Here is a 17,655-nt window from a genome sequence, read left to right as displayed (position 1 = left end):
TTAACAGAGAGAGTGTGGAGACACTGCATGGTGCTGTTTACCTGGGGAGACTGGATCAATGGCCTCCCTGTAGAGAATTACATCGTCAGAGAGGGAAAGCAGCTCCAGGAGCTTCTGGAGAAATGTGGGAACAGATACCATGTTCTAAACCCTAATTGTTCTGATTATTCTGTTCAAGTCCAAGAATTGTTCCAAAAAATGATTGACATGGTAACTCATAACAAGGGAATCTTCACAACTGAAGGCAAACAAAATAAATTTCAGGTACTTCCCTGGCAAAAACAACAAATAGAAGAAGAATGGAACAGGAGAGAGCAGGAGCTGGTAGAGCGAGTGTTGAAGGTTTTAGCACAAGAACCAGAGGAACCAACAGTGCCTTATGTGAGAACAGCACAGAGCATGGATGACTTTCACGTTCCTTACAGTAAGTGTGCCATGATTTAAAATGTATTTATTCACAGCTGCATGTTTCCAATGAATAAAGTATTTCATTTTCTGTTTCAGTGAGTGGAGATGTTTTATCAGAATACGGAAGCATTCCTGAGTTCATGAAACGACGAGGACATGACCACATCACTGAATGGCTGAATAACAGAGCGAGACTGTCTGAGATCAGCTCTGGGATCGGCAGCATTTGTTTTTCAGCTACTGATACTGAAGTATCTGAGAGTCCTCTGAGAAATGCGAATCTGGCAAATTTGTACTTATTCTCTCCGAAGAGCAAAGATGGAAAACAAACAAAAGATTACACTCAGGAAGTCCTGTTCCAACTAAGGCAATAAGATCTGACAAAAACATAGAACCACATGGGAAGCAGCATGATTGTACATCAATAAAAATCCACAAGAATTTTTGCTCATTAACTCAGATTTTTCAAAAAGCATAAATGCTGGATGTTTATGCTATTGTTACAAAGAACTTGTTGATGAAGTCATGTCATATTGATAAATAAAGATTTTTACAAGTATTTAATTGTTTTTAATTACAAGATATAAAGGCACTCTAGGAAATATATGTAACAAATAATGAGTTTTACTTTGTAAAATAAGTAACAGAAAACAAATTCACAATAATTTCTTAGATTTATCTGTATGTAGGCTGCATGATGATATATACAGAGTTTTGTACTTTGTTTTTATAAGCTTTACAGTCAGTAAGCTACAAAAGTTAGTGGTAATTATTTGTAAAATAAAATTTAAAAAAGAATGAAACTACCATTTCTTTTTATTACATCTGTTTCACACAATTAAACAGATGTGAACAGATGTCATGTTATAAATGTTAGTTCTGATGATCCTGTTCAAGTGAAAGAGCTGTTCCAAAAATGTATAGATATGCAGCATGGATGTTTCACAACTAAAATCAAACAAAATACATTTCAGAAACTTCCTTAGTTGCAAATCAATACACTCTTACAGGAGATGAATGGAACAGGAGTAAGGAAGAGGTGAAAGAAGGATTGATGATGAGTGTTTAAAGAAGAAACACAGCATGTATGACTACAATTATCTAAAAATATCCCAGACAGTATTTGCATTAGCTGTCAGCATAAGTGAATATGCTGACAGCTAATGCAAAAGTCTCTTGAATAACACAGCAATATGATGCTGTGGGCCTTTTCTAATTACTCGTTAAGAATGTGTCGGGTCATGAACTCATATACCAGAGTTATAGGTGGAAATTTGGTGATAGTTGGGTCTCAGCAGGAATAAGATTTAAAAAATATGATCAAGAAAGTTCACCTGTCTTAACACAATCATGAATACTACAGGAAACCAGCAGGGTGAGCTGCAGAGAAGAGAAACCCTGAACAATAAGTGTTGTATTTGAGTCGGTGTCTGACTTCTAGACAGGGCTTTACTTTACCTTTAGTCTGTTTTTTTTGTTCTTTGCAGCAACAGCAGCTTCCTCAATGTGTGTACCTTCAACCCAGGAAGTCAGTGAGCATTGTAGTATTTTGTTTAATAAGGCGTCTTCCTGGATGACAAAACAGCTCAAAAAGCACTTTATAGGTTTTGTTTTTTTGAAGATGTAAGAAAATCTCAAACAGCTCTTCTTTTGCTTCACACATAGGAAAATACTTTTCTCTCAGGACTTTTTTTTGTAAAAAGCTCTGATAATGTTGCATAAATTTGCCAGAGTTTATGCTACAAGTGTCAACCAGCATTCACTTTTTGTAGACCATCTTAGGACTTACTATGTTTWTGGCAATAATCCTACAATAGCCGCTTATCTACTGGTTTCCCACCCACACCAAGCATTTTCCCACCAAGATTAGAAACGCTGCCTCAGAGAGAAGTGACCAAAGCTGAACTTTGAGGAAAATAAATCTCCAGACAAAGAAGCTGGTGTAATTTTAAAAACTCCTTTAATTTATATCTTTAAAATTAAAAACATCTGATTTGCATTCTACCACCTCCAAAGGCACAGTCATACTTATAGCAGACCAAATTCATAAAACACTGCCACTGAACATCTTTTTTTTTTTTTTTCTTTTTGTCCTTCAATTTGTTTTGTACATAAGAAACAACGCACTATAAAAATGACTAAACAGTTTTACTGGTTAAACCACTCTGAATGGTGTAGACCATAGAAAGACGGGAGTGATATGTACTCAGCTGTAGTAGACTCCACTTAACAAGCTAATGTGCTGGTTTGAAAGCTGCCAGTCTCAACGACCTGCAGCCTTTTAAAGACATAGCGTTGAAATATTCATGAAAAAACACCATGAAATGTTTACACCAACCAATCTCGATGAACAGTGTTTAAGAATATGGAGGGTCGAAGCAAAACGAAGCCATTGGCAGGAGGGCTAAAATGCAGCGAGATGAGAAACGGTGGTGGAGGGAAACAAAAAGAAAAAAAACAAAAAAAGCTTTCAGATTTCTCACCTCCAACCAGATTCTCTGAACTGAGCAATCTGAAATATTTACATGTAATCTGACGCCTCCATCTCACCGCTAAAAGTACACAGAAGACTTCAAAGAAGGTGAAAACAAAGGTTTGGATAAGCTTTTTTTTTTTTCTTTTTTTTTTTAAAGACAATAGTCAACGTGTGCAAAGAGAGCCTGTCTGTGGTAAAGTCATCAGATATGATAGAGGGTTGATAACTCAACATACAATCACAAATCAATAAAGCACACAAAAATAATGCTGCTTACAATGTGAGACAACACAGCACCACACACAGCACGAGAGGTTCACTTAGTGACAACAAAATCCCAAAAATAGTGGATAAATATACAGCAGGTTATTTCACTGTTCTTACTCAGGCACAGTCCTTCAAAATTAAACAAAAAACACAAAGAGAAAAAGGGAAAAAAAAGTCACAAAGGAAAACAGGTTTGGCACAAAAATGAGGGGTTGGAAAAAAAATGCAAACAAGGCAAGAAAATAAGATCTCAAAGGAAATGAGGCCACAGAGGAACTTATTAGGCAGGATTAAAGCACTTTGAACATAAACGTCACGCATACAGTACATCTGCTGTGAAACCATAATATGAGTCCCTATAAAACTGCTTTTGTCTTTACAAGTGTGTAGCAGCTGCAGGAGGCACCCAAATAAAATAAAATAAAAAAACACAGTTATGTTTTCTTTACAGGCCAGTCAAGTCGACTCAAAGCTTCCCAAATGTGTAAGAAAATATCTACAGAAACACTTTCCATTACTCACAATCAAACACAACCGTGGTAAAACATGTTCAGTCAGCTTTCAGAAACAACAGCTTAGTGGTGCCAACAAAAAACACAAGCACACTAAACAAAGCCACCCCATATATCACACTTCCCCCTGCTGTTTTCTTTATTCTTTCTTTTTTTTAACAGTTCTTACCTCGGTTTTGTATCACGTGGCGCTTCACAGATTAGTAACAACCAGACTTGGCGCCAACGTTTGAACTCTGCTTCGCACCCTCCTCTACACACAGACATTGCAGCATTTCAAGATCGCCTACGTATGGCAGTGACGGTTCCAGGTCTGAGGGGAGCAGGGGTGTTTTCAGCTAGGCAACAGGTTGTAATGGTTAAAATTAAACATGCCTGCTTTTAGCTTTTTGTTTTTGTTTTCTTTTCTCTTTACAGAATAATACAAATAAAAGTTCTCTGCGTTTCTGTGTGCGGTAAGGTTCTGGTTTTCTAAAGCCACACATCTAAAGCCACCATCTCCTATCAGAGACGGTGGTGTAACTCAACAGGTGGTTTTGCCATCCGGGCAGCAGCAGTTAAACAGTTTGGATTGCATTGCACCCAATTAAAACAGTTTGCAGCGACAGTGTTCACACACACATCGACAGGACCTATTTACAGCTATCAAACGTATAAATTAGTGTTATTTGTTTTGTACATCTGTGCGCGTTGGAGAACAGGAGCTGGTTAGTTAGTTGTCAGCCGAGCCCGTGGTGAAGAGGACGCGCTGGTCCGTTCTGGCCAGCTTGGCCGGAGGCTCCAGAGACTCCTCTCCGAGCACCGCCGCGTCGGCGGGGAGGGTCAGCTCCTGGCCCTCTTCCTCGCTCTCATCATCTTCTTCCTCTTCCTCTTCTGTGGATGACAAATGTGAAAGGGACACAGTTATCTTTAATATGCTTAGGGAGATGACTGCTGTTGTTATTGGTGGTGATGAGGCAGATTCAGTGCAGACCTTTGTCAGGATCCAGCTGGTTCAGGCCGCGACCTAAACTGGCAAACTGACAGCAGGACAGGAATGAGTCAAGGAAGGTGTTTCTATATATATATATATATATTTATTGTTATTGTGAGTGTGTCAGGGTTCCTACACGCTTTACGTTTATAGTTTATCAGAATCAAAGTTCTCAGTCCCTTTTCTAAGATGGTTGGATGGATGAATACTACTTTTGGACAACAGGAAAAGGAATAAACGTGAAAATACAAACATCTTTCCCCGCTCTGGATTTATCCAGGCTGCGTAGGAACCCCAGTGTGTGAGTTAGTACCTCTCCCATCACGGCGATGGGGGTTTCTCCCTTAGCCTGGGCCACTCTGTGCTCGATAAGGTAGTACATGTACTCATCGTACAGCAGGCGGATCAAGTGAAAGGAACCAAAACTGGCTGCACTTCGCAGGGTCAGGTCCCTGATCACCATGGAACTGGAGAGCAGGAATAAAAAAACAAAACCCAGTCACTCACAAAACAAATCTCACTTCTGCAACCAACAAAAAAAAAAAAGGATGCAGTGCATCCGTGTGCGTTTTTTGATTTCCTCATTTTCATTATCCTCAATTCCTCTTCTCAGTGTTACTCATCACATCTCAGTCCTCACCTCGACAGGTGGAGGAAGGACGAAATGCAACAAGTAAGAGGAAGTGAGGTGGAAACCGTTTGTAACACTTTGACTTCCTTTATCCTAATTATTAAATTAAACCAAAAGTCAGTTTAAGTGTAAAATGATAATTGCCGGACAGGTGATTAATATCTTCTTAAGACAGGTTTACTTGAAATGTAGTTTTCATTATAAAATACAATATATTACCCCATTTAAATAGAGCTGACATCAACAAGTTGACTTCAAAAATTCATCTATGCAACAAAATATTTTGTAAACATTGACTTCTGAGCCACAAATAAGAGGAACAAGTCAAGAAGAGACAAAGAGGCTCAAATTAGACCAATGCATGATGTCATTATTTCACAGTAAATCTAGACTCACGCTGCTGAATCTGTTGCCAAAATAAGACTTTTTAGTGGCTGTAAATGACCTCGTTGCACTGCTTTAGTGTGCCGACACCGAACAAGCTAACATATTTATGTAGTGAATGGGAAGCTGAGAGTGGTGACAGTATGCTTTAAGCATGGAGATTACAGATCAAGATAAAAGATCCTGAAAACAGTAGCATGTTTGTAGTGAAGGAGGAGCAATCAAAAAACTGATTTATCAAAGTTAACGGATTATATTTTACTTACACTAAATGTGGTATGAAAATCCTCCATCAAATTCTTCCTGTTGTTTAGCATTGAGCTGGATGATATTAGGAAATCGTGTCATTGAGATGCTATCACTGAATATTGAAATGAAATGACTGATTGTGCATTTTCCTGGCTTTCTGCATTTGCCTTCATCAAAATGTTCCCAATATGCTTAGAGAGCTTTAGTCTGTCAGCACCTGATGTACACATCCAGGGAAGTGAACAGGCAAAATGCATTACTGGTATTACTGGACACAGAGTTTTCCTAAATGGCACCTGAAAAATAATAACGCATTCAAGTTGATTTCTGATAACTTGATATCGTGCTGCGGTTTGGTACATTCTGTAGCTCCAATCAAATAAGATGCCAGCGAATGTGTTGGAGTGACCAGAATCTTCTCCATCTGAGTCCAGCATGGAGTAATGAAGTGTACAAGGTACACAGATATTTACTCAGTATGTTTTTGCTTTAGTCTAAGGATGGAAATCAAACATTATTCTAACTGATATATTTGATTATTTCACCACCAGGCGGAACGTTTTTTCTTTAACTCCCCTGATAGCAACTGTACCATATCATACCAGCAGCTATGATGAACATTTATTTAACACTTCTCTGAAATGTACGCATTTCAGAGAAGACATGAGAACATGAAACGTGCTTTAATGCATTCTTCCAGCTCAAACCTCAAATCACACATCAGTGAAGAACACAAGCCCCTCTCTCTCTCTCCGTCGTCTTGTCTTTGCCATCATACCTGTAAAACGACCACTTGAGTAAGAAGAGCTTGGCAGCCTTTGGAAACGCCGGGCTGTGCTGGTACGGCTTCAGGACCTGGGAGACCACGCCATCAAGCCACACGGCCCACTGCTCCAAGGAGTTCTGCTGCTGCAGGGTCAGCTTGAAGTCCTGCTCCAGCCGCTGCACCACACGGTCTTCGCATCTGCACACCCATGAAGCTTGCTCCTGCAGAGCGATACAGAGAAAAAAAAACTTTACTTTAAAATTTAGTTTAAAAAAAAAAAGAACTTTGCTCAGGTAGATCTTTTTGTCTTTGTCTGAAGGTTAATGCTAAAAGCTAGTCAGAATGGTGCTGAGACTAAAGTGGAATTGTGTCAGGGCTGATGATTATTTATAAAGGAAATGGAGGCAAAAGGCAGTGCCTCATCTTCCTGTGTGAAGCACTTAATCGTTTCCTGACAGAGTAACTGTCCTAACATTGTTTAAAATCAGAACAGCAGCATTCATTTCTAGTATTACAATACATTAGCTTTCTACATTCCAGTGCTTTTATTCCAGATTGTTATGCCATTTTTTTACTACAAGAAAGACATTAGCTGTTTAGAACCTCCCAAAAAAACCCTCACTTTGATCATTCTGAATTTTTCCTTTTGCTAAATGAGTGAAAGATGTGAGCAAGAGGCACAGGAAGCTCGCATTTAAACCTAAACTTTCAGTCATGCTTTAAAATCAACCCCAGATCTGAGCCGACAACCTGCAGAAACATTTCTGAGAAACAGAGAACAGAGAAGGGGCTTCCTGGGTTAGAAAGTGATCAAAACTGGCTGCGTGTCACGCCTCGCCAAAACCACAAGCTGCAGCAGAAATTACTGCACTCTGCACAAAACTAAGATGAAGGCCCAAGCCCCGATAGTGAAATTCAAGTGGTGTCACTCGGATGCTCTCAGGGCCCAAAACTCAAGAGCCTAAAACCAACCTGGACGTTTGCAAAGTCGACTCGGTTGAGGTCGGAGAGCATCTGGTTGATCTGAGCTGTGTTCTGGAGGACAGCGCGGGCTGCCTGCGCGAGATGGTTCAGACTGGTGTAGCGGCGCAGCGTCTGGGCAAAAGCATTGGCTGATGTCACCTGAGGGCAAGGCAGGGTCAGAAAAGATTGATCAGAAACAACCTCATAAGAGCAATTAGTCCCAGTAAATCATTCTTTTTGTGTATTTTCATACTAAGCAAAGTTAAATCTTCCAATTAAATTATTTCAAGTCCTTTTCTGAAAATATATTGTTGCAGAAAATGTTTTAAATTCTTGAAAAAATTCTGAATAATGATAACCCAGACATAAAAGTAGTTTGCTCTTTTGTGAAATGCGAGGCAGTTGTTGCAGAGCTGTACCTTGATGCGGACCATTTCCTCAGGGATGTTCATCATGGCGTTGGTCAGCCAGCTCTCAAGGCTCTTGGCAAAGTTACGAATGGCTTGTGTTAAGGCACCTGCAGGCAACAAACAGTTGAAATAATGTAATAACTTTGCAATAAAACCAGGATTGGTAAACTGAAAGTATCGCAAAGAGGAATAGTAAAAAAAAAAAAGAAAAAAAAGAGTAAGATCAACTAAAATAAAGAAACAGAAAGAAAGTAGTGGAAGACCCAAGTAGATGAACAGTACAGGGATGTTTGAAGGCAGGCTTAATCTTTGCAGAATGACTTTCTTTAACTTGGCTTTGTTGCGACTGAAGTTTGTGGTTAAAAGTAGCTGTTTAACCACACATGACAATGCTTTGTCATGCACTGCTGAGCCTTACTGGGGATGGGTCTGAGGACGTCGGGGATGAGGATCTCCACCAGGCTCTGGTACAGGCTGTTGTCACAGTCCCGGCTCCAGCGCAGCACCGGCTCGTACTTGCACAGCAACACCAGGCAGGATTTTGGGAGGCGCTTCTCTGACTCATCGTGCCTGTGAAAATGGAAAGTTTGCACGGAAAAAAGTCGGACTCCTACAGCAGATAATAAGTGGTCATTCTCTGCCAAAAGGAATGGAAACACTTACACGGCCATTGGAGTATCTCCAGCTTGGCTTTGGCTGAACCTCCAGAAGGTTTTCCATAGAGTCTCTACCAGCGTAAACTGCAGATTGACCATTACGTCCAGTATGGCCTGAGAAACAAAAAAAAAAAAAATCAACATCAGACACATGCACAGCTGATAATGAATCACCAGTTATTGTTTTTTAAGCGGAAAGTGATCATATTTAGAAAAACTATCATTCTGGCTCCATCTTTGAGAAACGAATTCTAATAAATTAATTTCCAGTCAACACTGTTAAAAAAAAAGTCCTTCTAGAAGGGATTTAAGTTGCTTCTGCATCACTCTCCCGTTAACAAAGAAGGATTTCATCTATTTTTACACAACGTAAGGATTCAAAAACAACATGGAAAACCCATTCTCATAAATATTTGGTGTAGAAGCTTTCTGGTACCTCACAGTGTTCTCTGTAAAGCAGCTGAAAGCTCTTTATGTGGTCGAGTTCAATTCCCTCTGGGAGAGACTTCCCGTGGAGTTCGATGTCTGGAAACTCAGGGAGAGATCGAGAAGCATCTGGAGGCAGGATCCACGCACAGATTACCCAGAGATAAATAACATTTATATGCATTATAAATAACTTTAGTGTAGGTATAATGGGTCTATAATAGATCTGTTTATTCATGTTTATCAGGTGAAACTGTCCGATCAATGTCACGTGAACTATCACCAAACTCACCCAGGAACTGCTGGTACTGCTGAACCTGGGTGCTGATGTCCACATGTCCGGATCCCTGTTGCTGCTGTTGCTGCTGGCCTGCTCCTGCTGCGGTCCCGTTGGTCATACCTTCAACTTTATGCACAGGCTTCAACCTGCAAGGAACAAGGGGACCGACTGAATTAAAACAACGAAGTTTGTGGTTAAACAATTGACGGGACGTGAATAGCCGTGCTCAAACCTTTGTTTCTGAGAGAACGGCTGTTGCCTCATGGCCAAATGTTGCTGGTCTTCCATGAGTCGGAGAAGAGATGAGCCGGCCTTGATTCTCAGTCCGTAATAGTGGTATTTAGAATTGCCCCTAATAGGAGAGAAAAGCAACCGTCACTCTCCTTTCTTTTATGAAATTTACGTAACCCACACCTATTCTGAGTTCATCTGTACAGAGAGTAGACTACAGCTGAAAGATGAAGGAAATGAAGCATAAATGTTTTTCAAAAACCAATAATTTGAAAAAGTGAGTTGGGCATTTGGTTTCAGCCAGCTTGGGTCAATAGTTCTAAAACCAACATCTAGAAATTTATATTTTTTTTATATTTTGCACGATCAGATTGGATGGAAGGACTCTGTAAACATTAATATTTATGCCTTGGATTCAGGCGTGGACTTTGACCAGGTTAGACATGAGCCTGCTTTGATCAGAAGAACCATGTTCTTGTATCTCTGGCTGTATGTTTTGGGTTATTGTCCGGCTGGAAGGTTTTAATCTAACCCTGTCAGAGGAAAACGTTTCCTTCAGGATAATCCTGTATTTAGCTACTAACTGTCTGCACATCAACTCTAATCATCTTCCTTGCCCCCAGTGAAGAAAAACAATCCCTTTGCATAAAGCTGCCACCAACATGTTTTACTGTGGGGACAATGTGTTCAGGATGACGTGCAGTGTTAGTTTCAGGGCATACATAGTGTCTTGTAAGTAGGCCACAAGGTTCAACTTTGGTCTCATCCAACCAAAGCACATGGCTTGTGGTAAACTTGTAATAGATTTTTTTTCCCAGCAAACACTTTGTTGTTGCCACTCTTACATAAAGGGCCGTCTTGGTCCTTTTTTTAGGGCAACTAAGAGTAGTTTTGTCTGGGGCTGAATATAGAAGCCGAACACTTTTTCAGACACCTACCGAGTGCCCAGGCGTCGCGTGCGAAGCCCCATGAACACGGATCGGATGAGTTTCCCAAAGGAAGCAGCATTCACTGGTTCAAGCTTCTGTTCCTGGCAGTGCAGCAGGTAGTGGCAGTACAGCGTGGAACGTGGCAGACTTACTCCTTCAGCCGTCTCATAGTTGTCCAGCAACCACTGTACCTGACACACATGCAACGAAAGAGAAAAGCAAGAAGAAAAACGGCTGGTGCGATTAGAAACACCAGTGAACGCCAACATATTTGCCAACACATTTGAAAATGAACAGAAATAGTCCATGCAGTAAAAGTTTCATCTCTAAATCCTACAAACACAGATCCATTCACATTCACAGCTCGGTCATCCATTCAGGGATGAAAACAAAAACGTCTGTTTGCGTGCCGTGGCATACAACTTTGGTATGCAATGAATCAATGACCTGGAATACTGATGGGATGTCTGCCAAACATGTTTTTTAGTAAATATTGTTACCACATGGGAATCAATATGATGAATTTAAGATGAACTGTATTGTGTTGGGGGCATTTCAAGCAGATTATAAATGCCCCTCATCGCATGCACTGCAATGACATGAGAATGATGAGGTCATGGTTTAGTTTTTCCTTAGAGGAGGAACGTTTTGCAAGTTTTAGTGTTTCCGAGTCCTCAGATTGTTCTCATGCGTTCTGATTGACAAAACTCCACTATGACATCATCATCATCGGTGTGCGCCATCGGAGGGTTGTGTGGATGGGAACGGAACGAGAAGAAAACTCCTGCGCTTGGCGCCTCTGCATACCTTCTTGTCTGCCGACGGCACGCTACTCTCCTCGCCCTCTGTAATACTCACAGTGGCTGGGGAGGCACGGGCGCTGTGTGAGTAGTTCTGACTGTTCCCGGCGGCCCCTCCATTGCTGCTGCTGCTGCTGCTGTTGCTACCACTGCCCAGCATGTAACCGCCCTGGATCACGTAACTGCCCACTGCGCTACCATTGGTGCCCGCCCCTTCCTCTGACCCGTTGGCAGTGCCCCCAGCGGCCACTACAGTGGCGCCGCCTCCTGCCGCAGTGGTGGGCTGGGCCACAAACATGGACACGCCCCCCGTGGCGCCAGCAGTCACGGCGACTGTCAAACTCGTGCCAGGGGAAGAGGCCTGCGTACCCGATGTCGGCTGACCTTCGTAATACTGGGCAGCCGTGCTCTGGGTGTACAGCGGCGTTTCAGTGTAAGGGAAGGTGCTGGAGCGGCTAGATGAGAGAAATATGAAGATTTCTTTAAAAACTTTTAGAAAGCACAGCATGTAAGGCAGAAAATTAATGCTGTTTTGACATTTTAAGTCGATTATCGGACACAAGTGGATTCTGACATGGTGCTGGTTGTGTAGTTGGTGTCTCCTCCTTCCACATACTGCACTTGGTTGGCGTACACATGCTGCACCGGCACTGAAGCAAGCTGCTGCTGGACCTAAAGAGTCAGCACACGCAAAAATCCAATAAATCCTTGTTAGTAACTCTTTCAACATGGGGAAACTAAATGCATTTTGCATACTTTTCATTTGTAATTAGAATTGCACACATTACTCAGCTGCAATTACAATCTTTGTTCCTTCAGCTTTAAAGCAGCACTTTCCCTTGTGTCTCCCTAACCTACTTGGTAATAAACAGTCCAGAGCCCACTGTTGTCATTGTGGACTTTTGGCACCCAGGCCAAAGATTCAGGATCTGCTGTCAGATGATGAAGCTGCAACTCGTCTACTGTCCTATCTCTGCCTAACTCGACGGCCTCCATTGAAACGGGAAGCTAAAAGGTCCACAGAGACAATAAGCTGACAAATACTGAGCCAGAATGAGAGGAAGTCAAACATCAATCAGCACTTGCATATATTTTAAGAACTGAAGCTATGAAGACCAATCGGTTCGCATTTAGCCTTGCGTACCTTTTGTGTATATTTTCGACTTACTTCCTGTGTGATATGAACAGGCTGTAGGTTGGTGACACTGAGTTGTGGGCCTGGCTCAGTTTTGGCTATCTGAGAAGTGGCCTGCACCACCGACCTCTGTTGAGACAAAAATCCTTTTAGAATAAAACAAATATCTAAACAAATACAGGTTAATAAGTGTATTGGTAAGCATGAATATATCTTACCTGCTGGGCTGCCTGTACCTGCTGAACAACCTGTGTGGGAACTCCTGTCTGCACAACAGCTGGAGGTGGGCTAGAATCTGACACACTGTCACTTGAGTGAAGAGAACCCTCTGAAAGTAAAAAAAAAAAAAAACAAGAACACCCAAACTTCAGTTTTTTCTGGTTTAAATACAGCATTTATTTCTTAAGACTGTACCAATGATTAATGACAAACATTACCTTTTAAATTCATTGTGACAAATTATACATATTCTTAATAAGAATAAATTGGTCACATTGGATCAGATGCTATTAAACAAAACATACACATTTATTCATATACCACACTTTTTCCTTCCACTCAACTTCCCAGTTAAAATCTAATTTACGGCTAGTTTAATTTAGTAGTGAACACTTATGGCATACCCTTCGTATGGATGACAGTAATCTTCTAAAGCAACTGTATAGATATTAGTAAGAAATAAATTATATTTGTAGTATCAGCCATAACTATCACATAAAAAAAATTTAAATGTACAAATAAAGATTCTGTGACTTTGTATGGTGCCTACTTATTTAACAGGCCGGCAACATTCAACAGCCCAGAAAGCCAGAAAAGCTTCCAGAACAGATGAATGAATTCTTCTTGTATTTTAACAATAACAACAACCTGACAGGTGGCTCAGAATCAGCCCCAATAGAGATTTTACATGCAGACAACTCATAACAGGAAAACAGACGCATTCGGATTTGAATGGTCAAGGTTGTACATAATCAATAAATACCAAAACATGGCAAGTTTATTGTTTTATTTTTCGCAGACGCCACTAAAGCTCCACAACTGAACTACAGCATCCCTTGAGCACAGATGCGCAGCTGCATAAACAATGATTCTATGGTGTTGAGGACATTTGAGCAAATGTGCTAAATTCAGACGTTACCTGTGACTGTGACAACAATGTACTGAGGAGTGCTTTGAGCATTTCCAGACTGCGTGGGGGAACCCTGGATCTCTGCTGTCACGTACTGCGTTTGAGCCGGCTGCACCTGCGATGCGGTCTGGCTTTGACTCCCGGCTGCAGGCTTCTGAGAGGCGACCACGGAAACCTGCTCAGTGGGAGTAGTTTGGCCTGTAGGTGTGACAACAGTGGGGGTAGCCACAGCAGTTTGAATCTCTGCCAGAAACTGAGGGGTAGTTGCAGGGGTGGAGGCAGTGTCAGGCTGACCCGGTGTGACGGTCACTGCAGTCCCCTGAGGCTGGGCTGCTGGTTGCATCTCCCCTACATAGGCTGAGGTGGCCATTTCAAGACCTGGCAATCACCCTAAAACAAAAAAAAAGAAAGAGAAAAAAATTGGATTTCGATACAAAAAAAACTGATAGTTATTACACAAAGACGAGTATCTAATAGCTGAGCAAAACATAAAGTACTACCTGAAAATATGCACCTAATACTTGTAAATAACTTTTATATTTCAAGGAATAACAATTTGAAGTTACAATTGGCCTAAAAGTGTAAGATGGTGAGCAAACATAAAAATAATTTGTGGACAAGTTTGCATGCTGGGGATATCAGGGTTAGAGCTACATTCTCATTTGTCTGGAAAATGCAAATGAATGAATGAGGCCTGTTGAAAAGTGCCGCAGTGGCGGACCTGTTGGCAGAGCAGGTACTGAAGAGATGTGGGGGAGGAACAATGATGGGAATAAGTTTGGTGTCTCATTACGTGTAACAAGATCTCCCTACATAAAACCTTTCATTTAGTTTTGCCTGTGATGTGAGCTGAGATAATGCCTCAATATAATGTCTTATTGTTGCAAATCATCCTGTTTTATGCCACCATAATGCATCAAGTGTAACTAAGTTAATTGCTTTTACTAAGTATTGTATAATGTTGGTGTCTCAACATTAAGGCTATTTTAGAGAAAATGACAATGACTTACAAAGGAATTTGTTTTCCACAAAACTCCAAACACGATAACATGGCGATCCATTAAACTTATTTAGATTTTTACAGCTGCTAGAAACCACTTTATTTTACATGTAGGCAACTCATAACAGGATTTAATGTCTAATCTTTTTAGACATTAAAAAGATATCTGCTCTTTATTCTACGTTTATTCTGCTTATTATTGTAGGATTCTTCAGGTTTTCATTTCTTCATTTGGATAACAGTTGTAACTAAATCCGTAATTAATCTAATAAAAAGATACATTTATGGAAGATTTTCCATATAGATTTGTTTGTTCTAAAACCAGTTTGGATGTGTTCTTGGAGAACCCAGATGTGGCAAAGTTTCAAGGTGTTAACTTCAGGTGAAGTTAAAAAAAAAGTGGGTTACTGTGCAACTAACAAGTGCTGTGCAAAATGTTAATAGAAGGACTGTATGATTTTCAGCCTATGTTTCGAATGTTGACCCAGTTCTGAATGAGACAATCAACAATGAATCCAAACTAGCAAGATAATTCCTGTTGTATGTCATGAATTTCTTCCACACAGGAAAAAGCATGATCTACATAAATCACTAAGAGTCCCAAATTAAAAAGACATTAGGATCTTTTATGTAAATTTATGTCTCGAGCTGTTTGTCTTTAAAAAATAGACTTAAAAACAAATAAATAATTCATGAGTACAAACAATAAGTGTGGATTGATTAGAACAAAACTTAAAATATTGTGAACAAAACATCAAATATTAAAAACCAATACGAAATAAAAATATATTTCACCAAGTTGACTATTTCTAAATGCTTGATACAAGTTAGTCGTGCTGTGCTCTAAGTGAATTTAAAAGTCCTTTGATGAAAACAGCACATGTTGCACAGACATTAAAGTTGTTGCTTTTATTGTTAGGGAAAAAAGAATCCCACATGCTGTAGAATATAAATTATGCACAAGAACAGCCATTGTTAGTGGAATTTAATATGACAAACTAATAAATGATTACAATGTTACATCGTATTTATAGCTAGGGGCATATTTATGTCTATAGTTAAGGAGGATGTCAATATTACCAGTGACAGTTTTTAGGAATAGTGCAAATGTGGATATAATTTTAAACTATAGTTATTTGGATGCTGGGAGAGAGTGAGGGCTTTATTCTACCATAATAAACATATGTTGTCTGTTTACATTCGACACACTACCTTGTTCGACTTTTGCACGGTCATTAACTGTTAAAATAGATCCACTGCTCTCTCAGACCAGCCAAACACCTGCATAACGCCCTCCTTCGCCACGCCCCTCGCACGTTAAATGTCTGCCACCTGCCCCAGCTGTCTCAAATTTCACACATATTTCATACCTACTTCTTCCAAGCCCAGATACCATAACCCGTATTCGGCTATTAGACTTATATACCAGTCTCGTTTCATTTCTCCATTGGATAGTACACGTTATCAAACCTGTGTGATGTGGTGAGTTCATTGAAGCAACATGACGTTTTAATACAGCACCTCATGCGCACTGTGTGCCGAAATAAACACGGGTAACGTTCATTTCTAACGATATGATACAAAACCTCACGCAGTAACGAGCACAAGCTTGTCGTGACAGCTTTCTAGCAAGGTAACTCGATAAGCAAGCTAACTGGTCTCTACAACAACCGCCATTTTGTACCTTTTGCATTTGACATCGCCATAACAACGGCCTGCTTGACTATGCATCTGTGGCTGCGCCGTCATGGCAGGCAAGACTGTGTGTCATTAGAAGGAGATGCATACACTAACCGTCGCGCTTAACTTGTTAACGGACCAACGGCTAGCTTTAGGCTAACCTCGCTGAAAGGCTGACTCCCGTTATGGCTACTGTAACAAGGAAAAAGCAAAAGCACAATTCTGTGTGAACCACTCGAGAGGGAAAATGTTTCGATTTACCTATAACTTGACCTCCGCCTCCACGCGCGCTTGTTCCAAAATAAAATATCTTCTTTTATTTTTATAGTGGATTCAGTTGTTGTTGTTGATTCTCGTTGCTGGGTTCTTGTCGCCAGGGCTACCGTGGCTATGGCGCTTCGTCCTCACCAGGGCAACTGTTGCTACCCACCCGCTGCCTTCCCTCCCCCTTCTTCGCTCTGATTGGCTAACGTAAACCAAATTTTGTTAAAGTCATAGTAGCAGTGAAAAAAAATACTACAAAGCACCCCACGCCCATTCGAGTATAAACACTTTTAATAACATTTCTAACTGAGCAATAACATAATATGTATGTTTTGAATAGAATAGTGAAGTTAATTTACACAAGTATAATTAAAAGCGACATACCTATAGATTCAGTGCACACTAAGCATTTATTCCTGCAAGTTTTGATGATTATAGCTTACATTTGATGAAAAGCTACATTTCAGTTTATTGTGAAATGGGAATATTACATAAGACGAATAAAGTAAAATATTTTTGTTAATGAAATGCTATGTTATAGCTATTTTGCAGACTTCCTACAAAATCATGAGGAAGAGTCATTGGCGGCCATGAAAGGTCATTTCTAAAGAAGTCGATTGCTCACAGCTTGCTGTGCCCACGCATTTTAATGGAAAGTAGAATGAAAGGAAAAAGTGTGGTAGAAAACTATCCATAGGTAATAGGGTTAAGCACAACCTTGAGAAGATTGTGAAGCAAAATATCAAGATTGGGAGAGAACCCAAAAGCATGGACTGAAGATGTTGCCTCTCATGAAGAGGGACAGCATCAGAAGTGTCTCACACAAACACATTTTCATTCATTTCATTTGTCATTTAGTGAGTAGGATCAGCATAATTCAGTTTCACTTATACTGAATCATCAATAGCATTTTGCTCACTTTTTCACTTCCTGTATTTTTCCACTGTTTCACAAATAATGTGAAAACTCTTACTTCACCAAGGAACTGAATGAATTTAACTTTACAAGCCTTCATCGCAAACAATAATCAATTTAACTATTTAATAGTACCCATGTCTATATCTAGATAGCAAAAAGAAAAGTGGA

The 17,655-nt window shown here is 40.3% G+C and overlaps 2 protein-coding genes across 7 annotated transcripts in view; one reads left to right on the top strand and one right to left on the bottom strand.

Annotated features, from left to right (window-relative positions):
- Positions 1-815, top strand: part of LOC108166480 (GTPase IMAP family member 8-like) — a 10,023-nt gene extending 9,208 nt beyond the window's left edge. The window contains exons 6-7 of the mRNA XM_017306134.1: positions 4-424; positions 505-815. Of these exons, the coding sequence (XP_017161623.1) occupies positions 4-424; positions 505-782 (699 nt within the window). The 3' untranslated portion in view covers positions 783-815. The remainder of the gene's footprint in view (positions 1-3; positions 425-504) is intronic.
- A 1,534-nt stretch (positions 816-2,349) lies between these two features.
- rfx1a (regulatory factor X, 1a (influences HLA class II expression)) lies at positions 2,350-16,740 on the bottom strand. Of its 6 annotated transcripts, XM_008416893.2 has the most exons (20): positions 16,567-16,740; positions 13,920-14,015; positions 13,635-13,823; positions 12,715-12,824; positions 12,530-12,625; positions 12,220-12,369; positions 11,936-12,033; positions 11,369-11,816; positions 10,571-10,752; positions 9,634-9,753; positions 9,414-9,547; positions 9,132-9,250; positions 8,703-8,809; positions 8,458-8,609; positions 8,049-8,146; positions 7,639-7,788; positions 6,679-6,887; positions 4,950-5,103; positions 4,637-4,682; positions 2,350-4,536 (listed from the first exon to the last, which is right to left on the bottom strand). In XM_008416893.2, exons 2-20 carry the CDS (start codon positions 13,993-13,995, stop codon positions 4,376-4,378), a joined length of 2,799 nt encoding a protein of 932 aa, XP_008415115.1. In that variant the 5' UTR covers positions 13,996-14,015; positions 16,567-16,740; the 3' UTR covers positions 2,350-4,375. The 6 variants fall into 6 exon arrangements, with proteins under 6 accessions (XP_008415115.1, XP_008415111.1, XP_008415112.1 ...); XM_008416889.2 differs by having other exon boundaries at positions 13,635-14,015; XM_008416890.2 differs by having other exon boundaries at positions 10,571-10,746; positions 13,635-14,015.
- Between the last annotated feature and the right edge of the window lie 915 nt (positions 16,741-17,655).

The sequence above is a fragment of the Poecilia reticulata genome, linkage group LG8 (assembly GCF_000633615.1).
Source record: "Poecilia reticulata strain Guanapo linkage group LG8, Guppy_female_1.0+MT, whole genome shotgun sequence".
NCBI classification, from domain to species: domain Eukaryota; kingdom Metazoa; phylum Chordata; class Actinopteri; order Cyprinodontiformes; family Poeciliidae; genus Poecilia; species Poecilia reticulata.
Note: the sequence above shows the minus strand (reverse complement) of the source record. Positions and strands in the feature narration are given on the sequence as shown.

Coding starts and splice junctions, on each gene's coding strand:
- rfx1a (XM_008416889.2), bottom strand. CDS start 13,995: ATGGCCACCTCAGCCTATGTAGGGGAGATGCAACCAGCAGCCCAGCCT. Junction 12,825..13,634: donor CATTGTTGTCACAGTCACAG/GTAACGTCTGAA, acceptor TTTTACTTTCAG/AGGGTTCTCTTCACTCAAGT. Junction 9,548..9,633: donor CCGTTCTCTCAGAAACAAAG/GTTTGAGCACGG, acceptor TGTTCCTTGCAG/GTTGAAGCCTGTGCATAAAG.